Source organism: Hemicordylus capensis, chromosome 3 (genome assembly GCF_027244095.1).
Source record: "Hemicordylus capensis ecotype Gifberg chromosome 3, rHemCap1.1.pri, whole genome shotgun sequence".
Taxonomy (NCBI): domain Eukaryota; kingdom Metazoa; phylum Chordata; class Lepidosauria; order Squamata; family Cordylidae; genus Hemicordylus; species Hemicordylus capensis.
In genome coordinates, this window is record NC_069659.1 from 240045703 (window position 1) to 240063396 (window position 17694).

General features: G+C 42.8%; 1 protein-coding gene across 1 annotated transcript in view; it reads left to right on the forward strand.

Annotated features, from left to right (window-relative positions):
• The window catches only part of PCDH15 (protocadherin related 15), a 1296732-nt gene that overhangs the window by 932060 nt on the left and 346978 nt on the right, over nucleotides 1-17694 (forward strand). The window contains 3 exon segments of the mRNA XM_053307474.1: nucleotides 1017-1089; nucleotides 1091-1127; nucleotides 17102-17308. Of these exon segments, the coding sequence (XP_053163449.1) occupies nucleotides 1017-1089; nucleotides 1091-1127; nucleotides 17102-17308 (317 nt within the window).

Below are 17694 nucleotides of genomic sequence, written 5' to 3' on the forward strand. Positions count from 1 at the left end.
GGCAACCAGTTCACTGCCAACTAAGCGACTTGTCCCTATATATAACATAGACTGGGAGCTCACATTTTGGTCAGCTCCTGAGCATAGCAAAAGTGAAATCTCCAAGCCTGGAAATGCAGTTGCAACCAGGGAGGCTTCTGGGAGTGAGCGGAATAAGCTCAACTGGTAACACAACCTAAACAGAACATCCTCTTTCTGTAATGGTACTAGTCTTCATGGAAGTCCCCAGTTTCAAAATATATTCATATAGATAACATTTTTCGTTTTTGCATGCAATGGAAAGAAACAGCTCTGTTCTGTGTATAGATAGCCTCTATGCACAGATTTCAAGAACAGCATGCGCTATAATTGTTAAAACTTTTAGGTTGTAGTACATGGAAGAAAATGGTGCATGTAGCTGAAAAGAAATGTTTGTAAGAAAACAATTCTAGAAACTTGTTTCCTGCAAGGAGAGAAGTGAGGGCTTTTTTTATTACATTGTAAATAGGTGTCATCTTTATTGCTGTTTCCATTCAGAGTTGTTATCTTTCTTCTTCTTTTTCTTCATGAGTAGAAATATGTATGCATGGAACAATATTTCTGCATTTTTCCTGTAACCAATCTCCCAGATTCTGGAAATGCCATACATAGTCTTTGTTGCAAGGGGAAAACTTTAAATGTATCTGTGGGGATGCAAACATTTCAGGAATACAAAAGTTTTTGGTCAGGTTTTCATTGTTAAACCTATTGAAATTATTTCATTGTTGTTAATAATCCAAATCAGAATAGATGAACACATAAGTGGCACCCAGATGTGCCATTTATTTATCTGTTATGAAAATAAAAGTCTCCTGAGATATTCCAAGTGGATAGTAGTGATCAAGGTACCAAAAATTCAGAGAAAAAAGGAACTTAATTGTTTGTTTTCCTAATGGAATTATTTTATCGATTAATGACATGAATATAATTTCTAAACATAATTGTGATTTCCCTACTGATCCATTATCTCAATTATTTACTCAAACTCTTTTTTGCAGGGACTCCTGAGGATTATGCACAATATTTCAGTATGAATGTTACGACTGCAGTACTCAACCTCCTAAAACCAATAAAGAGATTTGCACCAGAAATTTGATTTGGTTATTAAGGTAATTTCAGCTGCATTCTCATTTCCATACATTTGTACATTCAAAAGAAACAGAGTCCATGGAAAGTGTGAGGATTCTTTTGTGAAAGAATTGTCAGCATGTGTGTGTGTGTGTGTGTGTGTGTGTGTGTGTGTGTGTGTATGTATATATATGATTCTAGGATGAAGGGTATTGAAAAACAGTATTGGCTTATTACTTGTGATTTGCTTGATACTTTATAAGGTCTAGTCTGTGTTACTGTAATGCTTGTTTTTACAAACATGTTGCATAAAACCAGGTTCTAATTTAGCACTTAAGGAGCACTATGCAACAGAAAGTTGGTTGGGACTTTGTTTCATCTCATTGCACTTATCACAGCGCAAACCTATGCATTATTTACTGGATGCCTCACTGATTTCAACGTATGTGCATAAGACTGTAAACTTCATTGCAGTTAACTTTTGTCCAGTTGTGCCTAAAATGTTAGGAATTTGAATTCTTGAAAATACCTTAAGATATTAAATTAAATATTCAAGGTTATTGACCATGATTAAGCAGAGTTGGATATTCTTAAACCAGGTTCAAAGGGTCTAAGTGCACCTCCTAGCATAGGAGTCAGCATAGTGTAGTGGTTAGAGTGTTGGACTAGGACCAGGAAGACCTGAGTTTGAATCCCCATTCAGCCTTGAAACTCACTGGATGACTCTGGGCCAGTCATGTATCTCTCAGCCTTACCTATCTCACAGGGTTGTTGTGTGGATAAAAATAACTATGGACACCACTCTGAGCTCCTCGGAGGAAAAGCGGGATATAAGTGTAAAATAATAAATAAATAACTCTGTGCTAGTTTGTAGGCATTGGTAGAAATCCCAACCATGACTAAACTGGCACAACCGCACTGGACATCCAGACTAACATTGCACCATCATGCAAGAGGGAAAGGGCAATTTTCACATGTCCACTTTTATTTTATTTATTTATTCAATTTCTATACCGCCCCTCCAAAAATGGCTCAGGGCGGTTTACGCAGAGGGATAATAAATAAATAAGATGGATCCCTGTCCCCAAAGGGCTCACAATCTAAAAGAAACATCAGATAGACACCAGCAACAGTCACTGGAGTTACTGTGCTGGGGGTGGACAGGGCCAGTTATTCTCCCCCTGCTAAATAAAAGAGAATCACCATGTTAAACGGTGCCTCTTTGCCAAGTTATCAGGAAAATATTACACGGAGAGAGAGAGTTGAGCTGCCACTGTCAGGGCTGTCCTTCGAGAGCCCTGGTGGGGTGTGAGCCCAGGGCAAATCAGCAAGTGCGGGGCTCCCTTCCAATTAATTCTAATGGGGGTTAAAAGAGCAGGGCACAGGTCGGTCGCCCTGCTTGCTATGCCTTAAGAACAGCCCTGGCAACTGTCTATTTCTCGCCACAACACCACCTACTAACAAACAGACTAAACCACAATTCAAGGCAGGCACAGGCACTATGGGTAACATACCATGGCCTCAGGCCGGTGCTAGGCTCCGGCTGACATCCTGACACATGATTCAGGGACACCAGTCCATATCTCATCATCTGCCAAGGTGGTGGCATGAGTGCTTGTATGCATTGAATGGGGTAAATTGAGTTCCCCATTGTTCCCTATTGATGAACCAAGCAGAGTGCATACATTTTTGCAACCCTGCCTTGCAAAAAACAAAAGAAAAAAAGGGAGCAACCCGGGCATCTTGGTTGTTCTTTAAAATTTAAGGAAAAGGAGAAGAAGCACCTTTAAGGGGGTGTGGGGTCGGGAGTGGTCTATTTGTGCTAGCCCCTGGTGGCGCAGTGGTAAAACTGCCGCCCTGTAACCAGAAGGTTGCAAGATCGATCCTGACCAAGGGGCTCAAGGTTGACTCAGCCTTCCATCCTTCCGAGGTCGGTAAAATGAGTACCCAGAAATGTTGGGGGCAATATGCTAAATCATTATAAACCGCTTAGAGAGCTTCCAGCTATAGAGCGGTATATAAATGTAAGTGCTATTGCTATTGCTATATGTGCCACACAGAGCACTATCTACAGCACTGTGGTGCACACAGGGAAGGTTAAAAAAATTTCCCCACAAATGAAGCAACAGGCTTTAATTGAGCGGGCATGTTTTTAGAGGGGGACAAGCAACAAAGGGGTTTGATACCAGGGAAGGTAAGGCAAAGAAGAGCAGTGTATTACTGTAGCCTCTCTCTGATCCACCCCTCTTCACCTACAGTCCTGCCACCTAATCTCTCTCTTTCCCCAAAAAAACTGATGGTGGGGCTCTCCCCTATCTGGCATCTTAGGCTGGGGTTGCGCATGCACACCGGCCACTTGTGGTACAACGCTGACCGGGGCTGCAGGGAGGTACACAGCAGCCCTGTGCCAGTGTTTTTGGAGACAGTGCCATTGTGGGGGGTGGGGTGTAGTGTGTAGTGTCGGGGAAGGGATGGGCACCCTCTCTGCTCCTTAAACCCAAACTCTAACCCTAATAAAATGAAATCACAAGCAGCACCCAGTTAATGGCACTGATGCTGCTGGTACAAATTTTAAAAAAGTAGAATAAAGTAAAGCAGTTGGCAGGCACTAAAATTAAAAGGTTAAAAAAATTAGAGAGACAGGCATTCTGTGTCTCCACTCACTGCTGGGCCGGGCAGGCAGGCCCAGACACCAGTCTCTCTGCTCTCCTTCTGCAGTCTCTCTCTCTTTCTCTGTCAGAGTTCTCTCCTCTCCTGAGGCAGAAAAGCAATGCCTCTAAGCAGCCACTTATATACATTTTGAAACTCCTTCCTTTGGCTTCCCCTGTCTCTGCTCCCTCCCGCCAACCAATGGGGGTGAATTGCCCATGTCTACCCTTGATTTGAAAGACAAGAAGCCAACCAAGAAGCAAGGAGATCTCAAGTCAATCAGAAGCCAATTGGAAGCCAGTGCTAGGAGACCGATCAGCAATTGAAACATGAGAAGACAAAATGGTGTCCGCTAAGTGAATCGCTAGCAAATCGATTCGCATGAATTGGGGCGATTCAATTCATGAACAAATCAGCAAATTGCCCCCGATTTGTGGTGAATCAATTCACTAGCGAATATAATTGCACACCCCTAGTGCTAATAGGGACTTTCTTCATTGAACCATTTATTTTCACTCCTTGGCTACTGGAGCACTTCTTTCATGTGAATGTTTCAAATGTACATGGATTGTAGTTAACATGAATGCTTACATAACGTTGCTGATTCAAACCCATGCTGACAAAGATCTGCTAGTGCTCTGCTTCTGTTATTGAAACACATTGGCGCTAAGGTAACCTAGCACAATAACTCTATACCAATGTTAAAAAATCAGTTACCGTTGTCCATGACTGCATTCTATTGCCTTAATATCTGGCTATATTATTAATGGAAATTTTTACAGGCATTATTAGATTTGAATTACTGTGGTTGGTGTGCAGTTGAGTGGATAATAAGCAGTGGTATCAATCTATAAGACTAATAATATGCCAGATGCTTCAGTGGCATAATTTAGTACAACAATGTTGAAAAATCCATTAAACTGGCAAGATATGGCAACACTGCTTATTTGGACTAGTGTTTGCAACGAATAACTCAACAAAATATCTTTATTTAAATTTGAGGACATCCTTGTTCAGCCTTGAGATTTTCCTGCTGATTTTTAATTGTGCTGCCAAAGCAGCACAATTCTCTCGCCATATCCATCTTAACACTTTTGTCCTTACCCTGAATGAAGCTCCTTTCTTCCCTCCCTTCTCCCTTCTCATTATCAGCTGGTTTATTGAATACCCATCTTTGTGCAGGTTTTTTGGATTAATTTTCCATTTTATTATTTGTGAGCCTTCCATGTGGTCTTTGCTTGCTGATGGGGTGGTGGTGATGATCATTTATATTTTTATACTGCTTGGTCTGGTAGCTCTTAGCAATTTGCAACCAATAAAACAACAAAATTATAATCAATAAGTAACAATCAAAACGAGTAACATTTCAAAACAATTTTAAAAAACCTTGAAGGCCAGGCTAAAAAAAGAGCCCTAATGGCTTTCTTGAAGACCAATAGTGGTATTAAGCCTCGAATTTCTGAAGGGAGTATAATCCACAGTTTAGGAGCAGCTGCAGAGAAGGCCCAGTTCCAAGTCACCACCAGATGAAACGGGAGACAGATTTATCCAGATGACCTTAGTACATGGTGGGGATCATACAGATTGCACTTTCTTAGGTGACCAGGTACAAAAGCACTCCCAGACTATGTGCCTATTCCTTCTGGGGGAGTGCTTCCCCATCCATTGCATTCCTAGAGTTATGACCCCTCACAATGAGCACCAGCTTCAGTTAATTATCCCTCATCCAGCTCATTGTTCATATTCAGCTTCAGTTCATTATTGTGCATCCACTTGTAGGCAGGCATTTAGGTAGCCACGTCATTTGCTGATGAAGTAGTCATGGAGATATAGATTTGGGTGCATCGGCATATTGATAATACCCTACCCCAAATCCTCCAATGATCTCACCTGGCAGTTTCATATAGATGTTTTAAAAGCATCAGACACAGGATGGAGCCCTGAGGGACACCACAGAATACTTCCCATTTGACAGAGCACCGGTCTCTGAGCGACACAATCTCAATCTACCTGAGAGATAGGAACAGAACGACTGTGTGGTGAGTGGGGGAGATTTTGAGTGTATTTACTAAAGTTTCTTTAAAGTCTAACGTTCCCAAGAGGATCTTACTTCACTGCCATCATAATAATCACTCTTAATAATCAAGAACTCTCTTTATAGCAGTCTTCAGGTCTGGTAACACAGTGATATAGGCATGGAGGTTCAGACATGAGGTGAGGTGTCAGAAGGTCAGAGGTGTCATCCCCTTTGTTATTTCTCACACACACACACACACACACACACAAAGATTGATTAATTTATAGTCTGAGATTTTATTTTTTCTCTGCTTCATACTGTAAGTAGTATCGTTCTCTTGCTTGGTTACAGAACAGTTTCTTTGATGGTACAGTTTACTGTCAGTTACTTCTGGTATAAGCCTTCTTTTACACTCACTTTCTTCCCAGAGCTCATATATTAGAATTACATCTATGCTTATTTTTTTATGGAACCTTCTCTGGTTCTCCCAGGCTGTATCTCAGACACTCTCTGTGTCTTCACAGTATACACTCCTCCTGCCAACTGACTCCCAATGGATTTTCACTGTCACTCTTCCCAGCAGGGGTCTCCCAATCCCAACTGCAGGGCTGTTGTCTGCAAGCTTTCCGTAGAAAGAGTGCTAACCCTTTCATGACCAGACAAATTCTATTCAGCTTATTCTCCAACCTCATTTCATCACAGATTGCAAAGCAATACTGTCCATTCATGAATGCTATAGGTGTGATGAAAGGTGAATGTGTAAGCTCACACGTCAGTGTTTTTTGCACTGTGGGATGTTAATCAAAACGTAGGATATAATTATTGTGAGTGTCCCTCTAAAGGCTATCATTCAGGGGCAGTGTTGGGTGAACAACTCGCTCTTCAACTGACAACCACCTGAGTTTTTGCAGGCATTCCTTGTGACAAGATCTTCAAGCACCTGAGGTGAGGTGTCAAATGCTGTCATGCCCTGGCCCCCTTGAGGGAGGGAGGCTGGCAGGTCCTTTTTCTCATCCAGTCCCCTTTGAAAACCAGTAGAGATCCAACCCTGGGAAGATTTAAAGGGGGCATGATGAGGTGAGGAGGATGGTGACATTTTAAGGCTATAAACACACATTAGGCCTTTTGTGGGCTTCTCATAGTTTCCTCAACAGAATTGTTAACTAATTACTATTCTGCAGATTCTGCTAAAATATTAAGTTCATTAGCTGGCAGGCGCGGCTTGTGAACGCGCCTCTGTTTACCTTAAAGAAGCTGCCCCCCCCCCCAAGAGGCGCGTTCACAAGCCGTGCCTGGTAGCTGGTGGTTAACAACAAGCTACCGCTTCTTCCTTCCAGGAGGCAGCTGCGTTATTCTGCTGCAGTGAAAACAACAGAGTCTTGTAGCACCTTAAACACCTTTATTTTAGAACTACAGTCCATTTCATCAGTTGCCTTCTTTTTCCAAAAATTGACATGCTTTGTTACTCTCTAGAACAGGGATTTTAATCCAGGAATACACAACCCCCTGGCCTACTTTAAAGCATGCAGGGATGTATTAAAGGGGGCACAGGTGGCACGTGTTCTGGACTGTCATATTCATAGTGGGACCTCTGAGTATGCACGGACCAATTTTTGTGGTTTGTACCAAATTCGAACAGAACCGCCAGTCCATGAACTGGTTTGGCTGAACTGGCCTGCCAGTCTGGTCCGTTTGATTAAACCAGCTCAAACCGGTTCAACCCAGTTCAATGGTCCGAGGAGCTAATCCTGCTTTAAAAGACTTCTAAGGGTGACCAGGAGAGCTATGAGAAGGCACCTTTAAAATTAGGTATTTACCAATCTGGTGGTGGCAGCAGCAGCAGCTCCTGGAAACCCTGGCACTTCCCCCCAGCAGTGCACCCAGATGGCAGTGGCGTGGTTCCAGCCTCCGCAGAGGCATGGAGCACATTTGTGTGACCTCCGTGCATGCATGTGGGCCATTTGCATGATCACAACTCCGGCATCTGCGGAAACCAGAACCGTATCGCTGCCATCTGGGTGGACTTCTCGGGGGGAGCACTGGGGTTTCCAGGAGCTGCTGCCGCTGCCAGATGACCTCATTTCAAAGGTGCCCTCTCACCCACCCACCCACCCCAGCTGCCCTTAGAAGCCTTTGAAAGGCAGGATTCCCCATTACTTGTAAAGGGGAATCCTCACTGGATTCCACTTTACAAACATAGCCCATCAAATTGGGTCAAACCCATCCACGATGGACCAGGCTTGGTCCAGTTCAATCACGGACTGAACTGCTGCTCCTGGAGGCCAATTTGGTTCACAATAGAATGGTTGAACCAGCCCATTTCATTGTGGACCAGTTTGTACACATCCCTAGTGGAAGCCTTACACCCCATTAGAGTTGTGCGAACAGGTTCAACGTTCAGTGTGTTCGACATTGAACCTGTTCAGTTCAAAGGTTCGGGGTCAAACTGAACAATCCCCTGTTCAGTCTGACCTCAGACCAAACACCTCCGACTGTTTGGGGTTCGCGGACCTGTGTTTTTTTTTTTAAATTACCTGACCCCCTTCAGGGGAGTTGTTGGAGGTGGTGTGGGGGGCGGTCCACAGAGGTTCCCCCTCCCCTCGCCGGCCTCCCTTGCAGCCCAAACCTGCCCGTTCAGCTGGCTCTTTGGCCCATTTGGGCCTCCCCCTCTGGCGTGGTGACCATTTTGGAGGCCACCGCACCTGCGCAATTGGCCTCTGTGTGGCCTGGGAAGGGGGAACCTCCGTGGACCCCACCCACTGCCCCCAACAACTCCCCCAAAGGGGATAAGGTAAAAAAATTTTTTAAAAAAAAGTTCCACGAAACCCCCCCCCATTGGACAGGACCAAACTGGGGGGCGGTTTCAAAGGGGTGCTAGACCGACCTGGCCCAGTCTGGTTCGAGTCCAGCTCAGACTCAAACCAAACCGAGCCAGCCAGTCCCATGCACACTCCTACTGCCCATCACCTTCCAAAATGGTTGTGCATGAGTAACTTACTCCTCATGGAGCTAGTGAATGTAGTAGCCTGTCACATAATGGTAACATCTAAATTTGTGTATGTGTGGGGTAACTCAGCTGAAGCTTTGAGACAGAAAGTGTATACTTTCTAGAACCACACGCGTTCAAAGTGTAAGCCTTAATGTCAAAAATCTCCTGTTACTAGAAAATGGAAGTCCTCTGGCTACTAGCACTCCTAGTCCTCTGGCACTCCTTGCAGAAATCTGTAATTTGAGGTCATTACTGACCTTCAGGAGAGCCCTTGAAACTTATCTGTTTGTCCTGGCCTTCCAGGGTTTTTAAATGACTGAAAAACTGTTTTAAATTGTTGCCCTGGTTCTCCAGGGTTTTTTAGCTGTTTGAATTGTTTAATTGGTTTTACCTTGTTGTAAACCGCCCTGAGCCATTTTGGAAAGGTGGTATATAAATCAAATACATACATACATACATACATACATACTAGGGGTGTGCATGGAACCGGAAAGCCCGGTTCGGTTCAAATTGAACCAAAATGGGCCCTGTTCAGTTCCATGCATATCGAGCCAGGCCCAGTTTGGCTCAAGGCCAAACCAGTTCAGGCTTGGCTCAAAGGGGGTGGTCAGTATATATAAAGGGGGTGGTGTGTGTGTGTGTGTGTGTGTGTATGTATGTATGTATGTATGTATATGTATATATAAAGAAAATTTACCGCCCAGTCTGGTGGCCTCTGGTGGGGAGATTGCTGCAGCAGCCACAATGGGGTCTCCAATGGTTCCTGCTCCTTCTGCCAGCCTCCCTCTGTCATTTTAGGGCTGGTTCAACCCTCACCCTGCTCATGGCCATTTTGAAAGTAACTGCACGTGTGCACTGGACATCACAGCATGCCTGGGTCACAACCAATATGCACTGGAAACCCCACATGAGAGTAAAATTCTGGAAGGATTTAGAATAGAAGAATGGTGTGAGAAAAAAGGGTTAAGTACCACTACTTCCTTCTCCTATTACTTCTCTGATCTAAATGTCACCTCCCAAACTGGCTTCACTTAAAAGGGGGGGGGGGAAGGCATCAGATCACTGCTACATACTTTAGGACATCATGTCTAGTTGGATATTTATTTGTTTTTATACTTCTAAAGAACCTTTCACTAATACAGTCTAGATATGAGGTGAAGTGGTGACACCTAAACTAGTATGAACACTGATTAGCATTTACTTGTTTTAAAAGTTGCTCCAGGAACTAGGAATTGAGAATAGAAAGTTGGCTTAGAACAGTGATTCTCAAACTTGGGTCCTCAGGTGTTATTGGACTTCAACTCCCATAATCCCCAACCAAAGGCCACTGAGGCTGGGGATTATGGGAGTTGAAGTCCAATAACACTTGAGGACCCAAGTTTGAGAATCCCTGGCTTAGAAGGATCAGCCCATAATATATTAAGCGTGTTCACAAGACCCACCAGGCAGGCTGGTGGGATGGAGGGAAAGGCAGGGTTTCATCTACATTCCCCCAGATGATCCGCTGAAAAATATTTGGCATGCCACTGCATGCCCAGACAATCCACGCTGTTCTGAGCAGTGCACATCATTTAAAGCCAGGACTTGTTTCCCAGTCTCTGGATATCCCTCAATGCACTGCACGATGAGCAAGGGATATCCCTGTGAGACAGATGCTCTAGATGCCCATCTCTGTGTGCATTCGGGGTACAAGCAGCCGAGTGCGCATACCATCCCAGCACCGGGGTTAAGGGTGTGCTTATGCCCTTAACCTCAGCTACAGGCTAGTCTACAAAATAGTAGGGGTGTGCACACTGTTAGTATATTATGTAGAGCTCCTTTCTTGTAGCAGTCTTATCTGGTAAATCTTCCTGAACTTGGTCAGTAGCAGTGACCCACACTTAATTGCTGAAATGCATAATGAAGATTTGTGGAGGTTGAGTGCTGAGCAATGCATATCGAATAAGATGGTCTAAAGCTCAGACTGGTAAGGGACAGATGCAAGGGACACATGCTGTGTAGTGTGAAGGATATAAAGGAAGAATCTCTAGACTGGAAAGAATGCTTTACCTTACGTTGTCGCCCTGGCCTGTGTCTTAAGGCTCTAAAATATCCTTAACTAGATTGGTTACACTGACCTTCTCTGAGTAGAACACAATCAACCCTGTATGTATCTGCAATGTATTGGCTTTCTTTTTAAAATGTAATATCTGTTTGTCTGAACATATTGGAATTTCGGCACTTATCTTTTTTCATGATCAGCTTTGTGACCACCTTTTATGCCACAGTGAGCACCTGACCTACTTCTTTCCAAGAGCAGAGCTACTAGACCAGGCCTGCTCAGCTTCGGCCCTCCTGCAGATGTTGGCCCACAACTCCCATAATCCCTGGCTATTGGCCAGTGTGGCTGGGGATTCTGGGAATTGTAGTCCAAAAACAGCTGGAGGGCCTAAGTTGAGCAGGCCTGTACTAGACTGTCTACAAGTGGCCTGGAGAGAAATAGACAGTGTTGGATGCCTCTCTAATGTGTGAAAGTTGGGATGTGCGAGCCAGCTCGATGTTGAACCGGCTCGCACTCAAACTGACTCAGCTCAAGGGCTCGTCTGGCCTGGGTCTGGGGCCAGTTCGGGTTGTTTTTGTTTTGGAAAAAAGAAAATTTGTTTCTCCCTCCCCAGCCAGGCCAAAACCAGTTTGGACTCAAGCCAGACAGGGCCCAGCTCTAGTGTGCACAGAACTGGACCTGACCTGGTTCAGTTTGAGTCTGGTTCTACTGGGTTTTCCCAGGTGTTCTGGTTTTGTGCACATCCCTACTGGGAGGGTATCCTATGCTTGGTATATATGATACGTTTCTGGGTGAAATACAAAATGCTGGTTATTACCTTTAAAGCTTTGAACGGCTTGGGTCCGGGATACCTTAGAGCAGGGTTTCTCAACGTGTGGGTCCCCATATGTAATTGGACTTCAATTCCCATAATTCCCAACCACAGGCCAATGGGGCTGGGGATGATGGGAGTTGAAGTCCAATAACATCTGGGGACCCACACGTTGAGAAACCCTGCCTTAGAGAGTGCCTTCTGTGGTATGATCCCCATCACTCGTTGAGGTCATCTGGAGAGGTCCGTCTCCAGTTACCACCGGTATATCTGGTGGCAACTTGGAACTGGGCCTTTTCTGTAGCTGCTCCTGGTCTATGGAATGCACTCCCTGCAGATATCCGCAGTTTAGGCTTGCTGTTGGCCTTTAAGAGAGCCCTAAAAATGTGTTTGTTTGGCCTGGCCTTCCATGGTTTGTAAAGTGTTTTTAAAGTATTTTAATTGGTTTTAATTGTTTTTTGATTACACGATTACAGTGACAGAGCTGGTAATCGTGTGGGCAGCCAATCTGGCCACCCAGGGTCTGCTGCATGTTCGTGTGGGAACAAGCCTGCTCTCTCTGCCAAACCCCTTACAGCTCTCCACTCTACTTGTGTGGAGATCCTCAGAGGGTACAGCTTGTTAATTTTTTTTTAAATTACTTAAAAACAGTTCAATTCTAAATAGTAGTTTATTTGGAATTTTTAGTACAAAGACACAGCAGCCAATTGAGCATAAGGAGCAAATAAAATACAAGAAAAATGTATCCAAACTAACCTGCACCTAATACTATACCCTAACTTAGAGGCTTTACCAGGAGTCTTCCTATAATCACCTCTAATCGTCTTTTGCAGTAAGCCTGCAAAAGGGTCTGCTGCATGTTCGTGTGGGAACAAGCCTGCTCTCTCTGCCAAACCCCTTACAGCTCTCCACTCTACTTGTGTGGAGATCCTCAGAGGGTACAGCTTGTTAATTTTTTTTTAATTACTTAAAAACAGTTCAATTCTAAATAGTAGTTTATTTGGAATTTTTAGTACAAAGACACAGCAGCCAATTGAGCATAAGGAGCAAATAAAATACAAGAAAAATGTATCCAAACTAACCTGCACCTAATACTATACCCTAACTTAGAGGCTTTACCAGGAGTCTTCCTATAATCACCTCTAATCGTCTTTTGCAGTAAGCCTGACTTTCTCAACCTCAGGTCTTGCTCTTTTTATCCTGTTCTGGTGGTGCAATTCCAGACTGATCCTTCAGCTACTTTGAGAGTGATTCAGTTCTTCAGAGTGAGAGTTTCAGCTCAACTCTCACAGTGATTTCTCAGTTCTAATTTCAGCAGCTTTTCTCAGTTCTTCTCTCCTGGCTCTCCAGGACTCCAGCTTCCATTCCAACTGGAACTTGCACTCCTTGAACTCCTTCACTTGAACAAACTCTCTGCTGCAGGCAAGCCTCCTTTTATTCTCTTTTTCTCCTCCAATTTTTCTAAATAAACCAATCAAAACACTTCAAATTCCCTTCATTATTTTACAACATATCCAATCAAATCACAGCTCTCTTTCCTCCAAGAGTTAACCAGTATAACTCTTCTACATGCCAAATCAAACTGTAGAACAGGAGCTGTGAACATTTATTTGACCCCTGCACAGCTTTTTTAACACATAACATAGGGAGTAAACAAATACATACAGTATTCAATATAAAATACAAAATACAAATACAAAATACAAAGTACAAAAAGAGGAGATTCAGGCATCATTTCTTCACAATAATACATACTTAACATATCACGGGCTGCTCTGATATGTTCTGACATCAGCCATCTTGTCTCTCTCACACACACACACACACACACACTCTACACATCAAGGAGGTTCTTCTTCCCAGACACTTCTGGTGATAGAAGCCCTTCCTACAACTATTAACCTTTCAGTTTTCACAGTTCTGTTATATACACTTTACGACAGCCATTACCTCTAAAGTGGCACCCGATTGGATAAGCAGTGATGGGTATGATTCACAATCCTCATAGCAAACTTCTGAGCTTAGCTCCTTTATAGAACAGAGTTACTCTGCCACTCAAATGTTTGAGAGCACTGCTTTAACTGCCAGTAAGGATATGCATGGTTTGAGCAAATTTCAGGAATGAGGCCCTGGAGCTTTAAGAAAGAGGAGATCAGGTCCTTACTTGCTCTCCATTACCCCATGCAGCTTCCTACTGAGGCAGTGCATGTTCCAAACTGGCCCATATGGCGTCAGCAGGGACATGGCACCTGTGCATCCACAGGCTCCATTTGCATGGTCAGCATGGTGTTACTGAACATGCAAATGGCACCTGTGCATACATGGATGCCATGTGTGTGCTGACGCCACGTGGGGCTTCTTGGGACACAAGGTGCTGTGCCCCAGCACGAAGCTGCATGGGGCAGCGGAGAATAGGTAAGGACCTGTTCTTCTCTTTCTTAAAGCTCCTGGGTCCCGCTCCCAAAATGTGCTCGAACCGCAGTTTGTAAACATCCCTAACTGCCAGGACATAAACCTGCCTTCCTATTGCTATGTAACTAGGAATTGTCAATCCCTTGTCTGCCGGAAGATATTTTAACTGTTGGGTTAAGCATTGCATATGAGGCTCCCAAACTTATGTGCTGTTGAACAGTGAAATCTAATCTTTATAGAAAATTGAAGGAAAATTGATGCACACATCTTATCAAGTTGTTTGAACTTCTTGAGTTTTATGGTCACCAAAATACAACACAAGCAAAGGAAGATAAGGCAACTCAGAGAAACATGCTTCTGTTGGTACTTCTCTGCTTTAGACAGAAATGAGAAATACCAAGAGAAGTGTTTTATACCTCAGTATGCGTGTGAGAAAAAATTAACTGTTTCAAACAAGAACATCTGTATGCCTCCAAAATATAGCTTCAGTGATTGTTGAAGGACACCATACCACAACTGCAATGGGGCAAAGATGGGGCAACTGTGGTATAAGCAGATGGAAGCAAAAATAAATGTGTCGTATGACAAATGGTTTCACAAAGTCCTGTCCTTGTTTTGTATCTTTTAACTATATGCAGATGACATTATTCTTCTGATGATTGATTGAAAATGATTGATTATTATTCTGTGTTATTCTCCAATAGGTCTGAGGTGTTCATTAACAGTTAGCTTGTACCAATATACCAACAGTTAATTATTAGTATATTCCATTGCTATATTGTGAACAATTAGTTCTAAAACCTGACCTCTATCTCCTTTCTGAAGAGACTTCAGGTTTCTAGAGGGCAGGCTGCTGATATTATTACTATGTTTCATGTAGAAGAATCCTACATATTGCTATGTTTCATGTCACTCCTCTCTATGGAAAGTCTGCCAGAAGCTCTGGGTTCAGATGAACTGCTCTGCTTTGGCACAAGGAAATATCACCTTGCTTCATATCTGAATTAGGCAGATATTTGGATAATTGTTGCTTTGGGGGCAGGAGATAAGAAACAAATGTAAAAACATGCCTGTCTCAAATAGTTGCCCAGTCTCATCTCATGGAAGTGACAGTTTCATTTCACTGATTATTTATGGTTAAGTGATCCATATTAGCTGGGGAACTGAGTGCAATCTTTAGATTCATTTTGACCCTAAATATGTTTCTGATTGAAACTGATTATTTGAAACTCAATCATCCTTTTTCCCCTTAGAGAGGTGTGTGTGTGTGTGTGTGTGTGCGTGTGTGTGTGTGTTTCAATGTGTGTGTTTTCATATTCTCATTGAAACGGATTATTTAAAACTCAATCATACTTTCCCACTCAGAGGGTCTTTGTCTGTGGAGATCAGAGGGAAGAGAGAGGAGTGTGAGCTGCAAAAGTTATAAAATATTGTCTCAGCATACTCTATCTATTTCTTACACAGCTGGGGTTTAATTACAGTAGGCTTTGATATTTAGAATTAATGATTATGCTTTAAAATGAATGAGGATTTTTATTACATAATTCAGAATGTGCTGCAGTGATGTTAGTCAGTAATTTTTCTGAACTCTCCAAGGGTATATTACTGTTATAAGGGGTGGTGCCCAGATTTGTAGCAGTGGGAAGGAATCCTAAATGGCCAAAAGAATACTGGCATCCTCTCCATTCCCACAGTCCAATTAGAATTGGACACAGACCTCTAGAATCTGGGCTCAGTTCCAGTTGGATCTGTTTTGCTGTACAGTTTTGCAGTGTCTGATGTTAGCCCTCATTGCTGCCAGTGCCACCCCCTTTTACCTATCCCAAGAGGTTAGAGGAGCAACAGGAAACACTTATATTGGGCGCTGTGAAGAGAATCCAGAAATATTGAATCATGGGGCATGCTCATGGCTGCATCTAGGGCTTTATGTGAGGGCCCAATGCAGCACCCAATGCAAGCCCTCCTTTCCATTTCACCTCAATATGTTAGGGAACAGAGGGCAGTACCAGCAAGGAATTGCATTGGGCACTGTGGTAGGACCCTAATCCTTCCTGACCAAATATATAGGTTGGGTTAAATGTCTAATATCTATAGGGTATTTCACAAAATAATGTGGGTCCACTGTATTATATGGGTGGAAGGGAGCCTCAGGTTTACCATTTTTATGGCACAATACTATTAAATAGATTTTATTAATACTCAACATTTGCCTCAATCAGGGAAGAGGATCTCTGTGAAAAATTTACCCGATGAGCTAGTGTTCCTGACACAGAACTCTTTGTTTCTTCCTGTACTCCTCAAAGAGGATTTCACACCCATCGACTTAAATGAGAAATTAAAACAAGTTCTCAACTCTCCCCAGTTGCAATCAATGGGCTTTAGAAGAACATAGTGTTTGGCTGAATCATACCCATATTAATTTACAAAAGCAAGCAACCCCAACCAATGACAAAGTAAAATGCCTATCATGATGACAGCTTGATTATATGAAAAGGGACGACTACTGAACAAAATCGCAAGGCCCTATGGAGAGTGTAGTGTTCACTTATACTCAAATAGCTGGATCTTTGTCAGTGAGAGCTACCCAGGGTTTGCTCACACAGTACTGTATAGTCACATAGGGTTTATTTTACATACTGTAAAGTGCACTTCTTTACTCTGTGGAAAATAAATTAATGACAACCATTTACAAATAATGGAGAAAGAAAAGGGGTACACTTAAGGACACAGCTGACATATTGAGGAAAATTATTCAACGTTCTCCCATTTAAATTCAAAGAACTGGTTAAGAAATTCTTAACTTGTCCTTTTAATTTCAATGGGATTACTTTGAATAGTTTTCCTCTCAAGTGTGCCATTCACTGTTGGGAAAAAGACTAAATCCTGCTCATAGTGTCCCCGGTTTGCGGCTATATATATAGCCTAAACATTGCTTCTGCTTTTTGGCAAGGCAAGAGTGTAATGGTAACTAGATTTTCTATATACAAACAGTTAGGAAGGAATTATAGGCCTGCAGCTACGAGAATAAAGAAATAGACAGGAGCCAATAGAATGCATCAGTGGGAACCTTAACCATTTTGCTTTTTGCTTTTATAGGCTGAGCAAGACAATGGTCACCCTCTTCCAGCTTTTGCCAATCTACATATTGAAGTTCTGGATGAAAACAATCAGAAACCTTATTTTACAGAATCAACGTATGAGGGCTTTATTCTAGAATCCTCCCCTGTGGGAACAACTATCTCAGATAACCAGAACTTGACGTCTCCATTGCAAATCTTAGCTTTGGATAATGATATAGAAGAGGTTAGTAGTGTGTGTACATTAAAAATACGCATGTGTGCTATGTGAAATTCTATATTTGCACACAAACATTGGATATATGATTACATAAATAGATAAAATAACTGATCACATCATTCAGCCTTTGCAAGGGTTTTTATTACTATGTGAAATAAAATCATAATGGATTAAGAATAGCTTTCAGAGTTCCAAGAAGCTATTGCTTCTAAGATGCACTTCAAAAGCAGTGAAATATTTTGTCAAGTGGCTTTTGGAACTGAATTCATGCCCACTTCAGGCTAGGCTAGAAATAATGTAAGTGTAGTGACTCTAGACTTGTTCTGATTAGTTTGGTGCATTAAATGAATTCAGGAAGAATAAGCATAAGTCTTGATGATGAGGGAGATTGC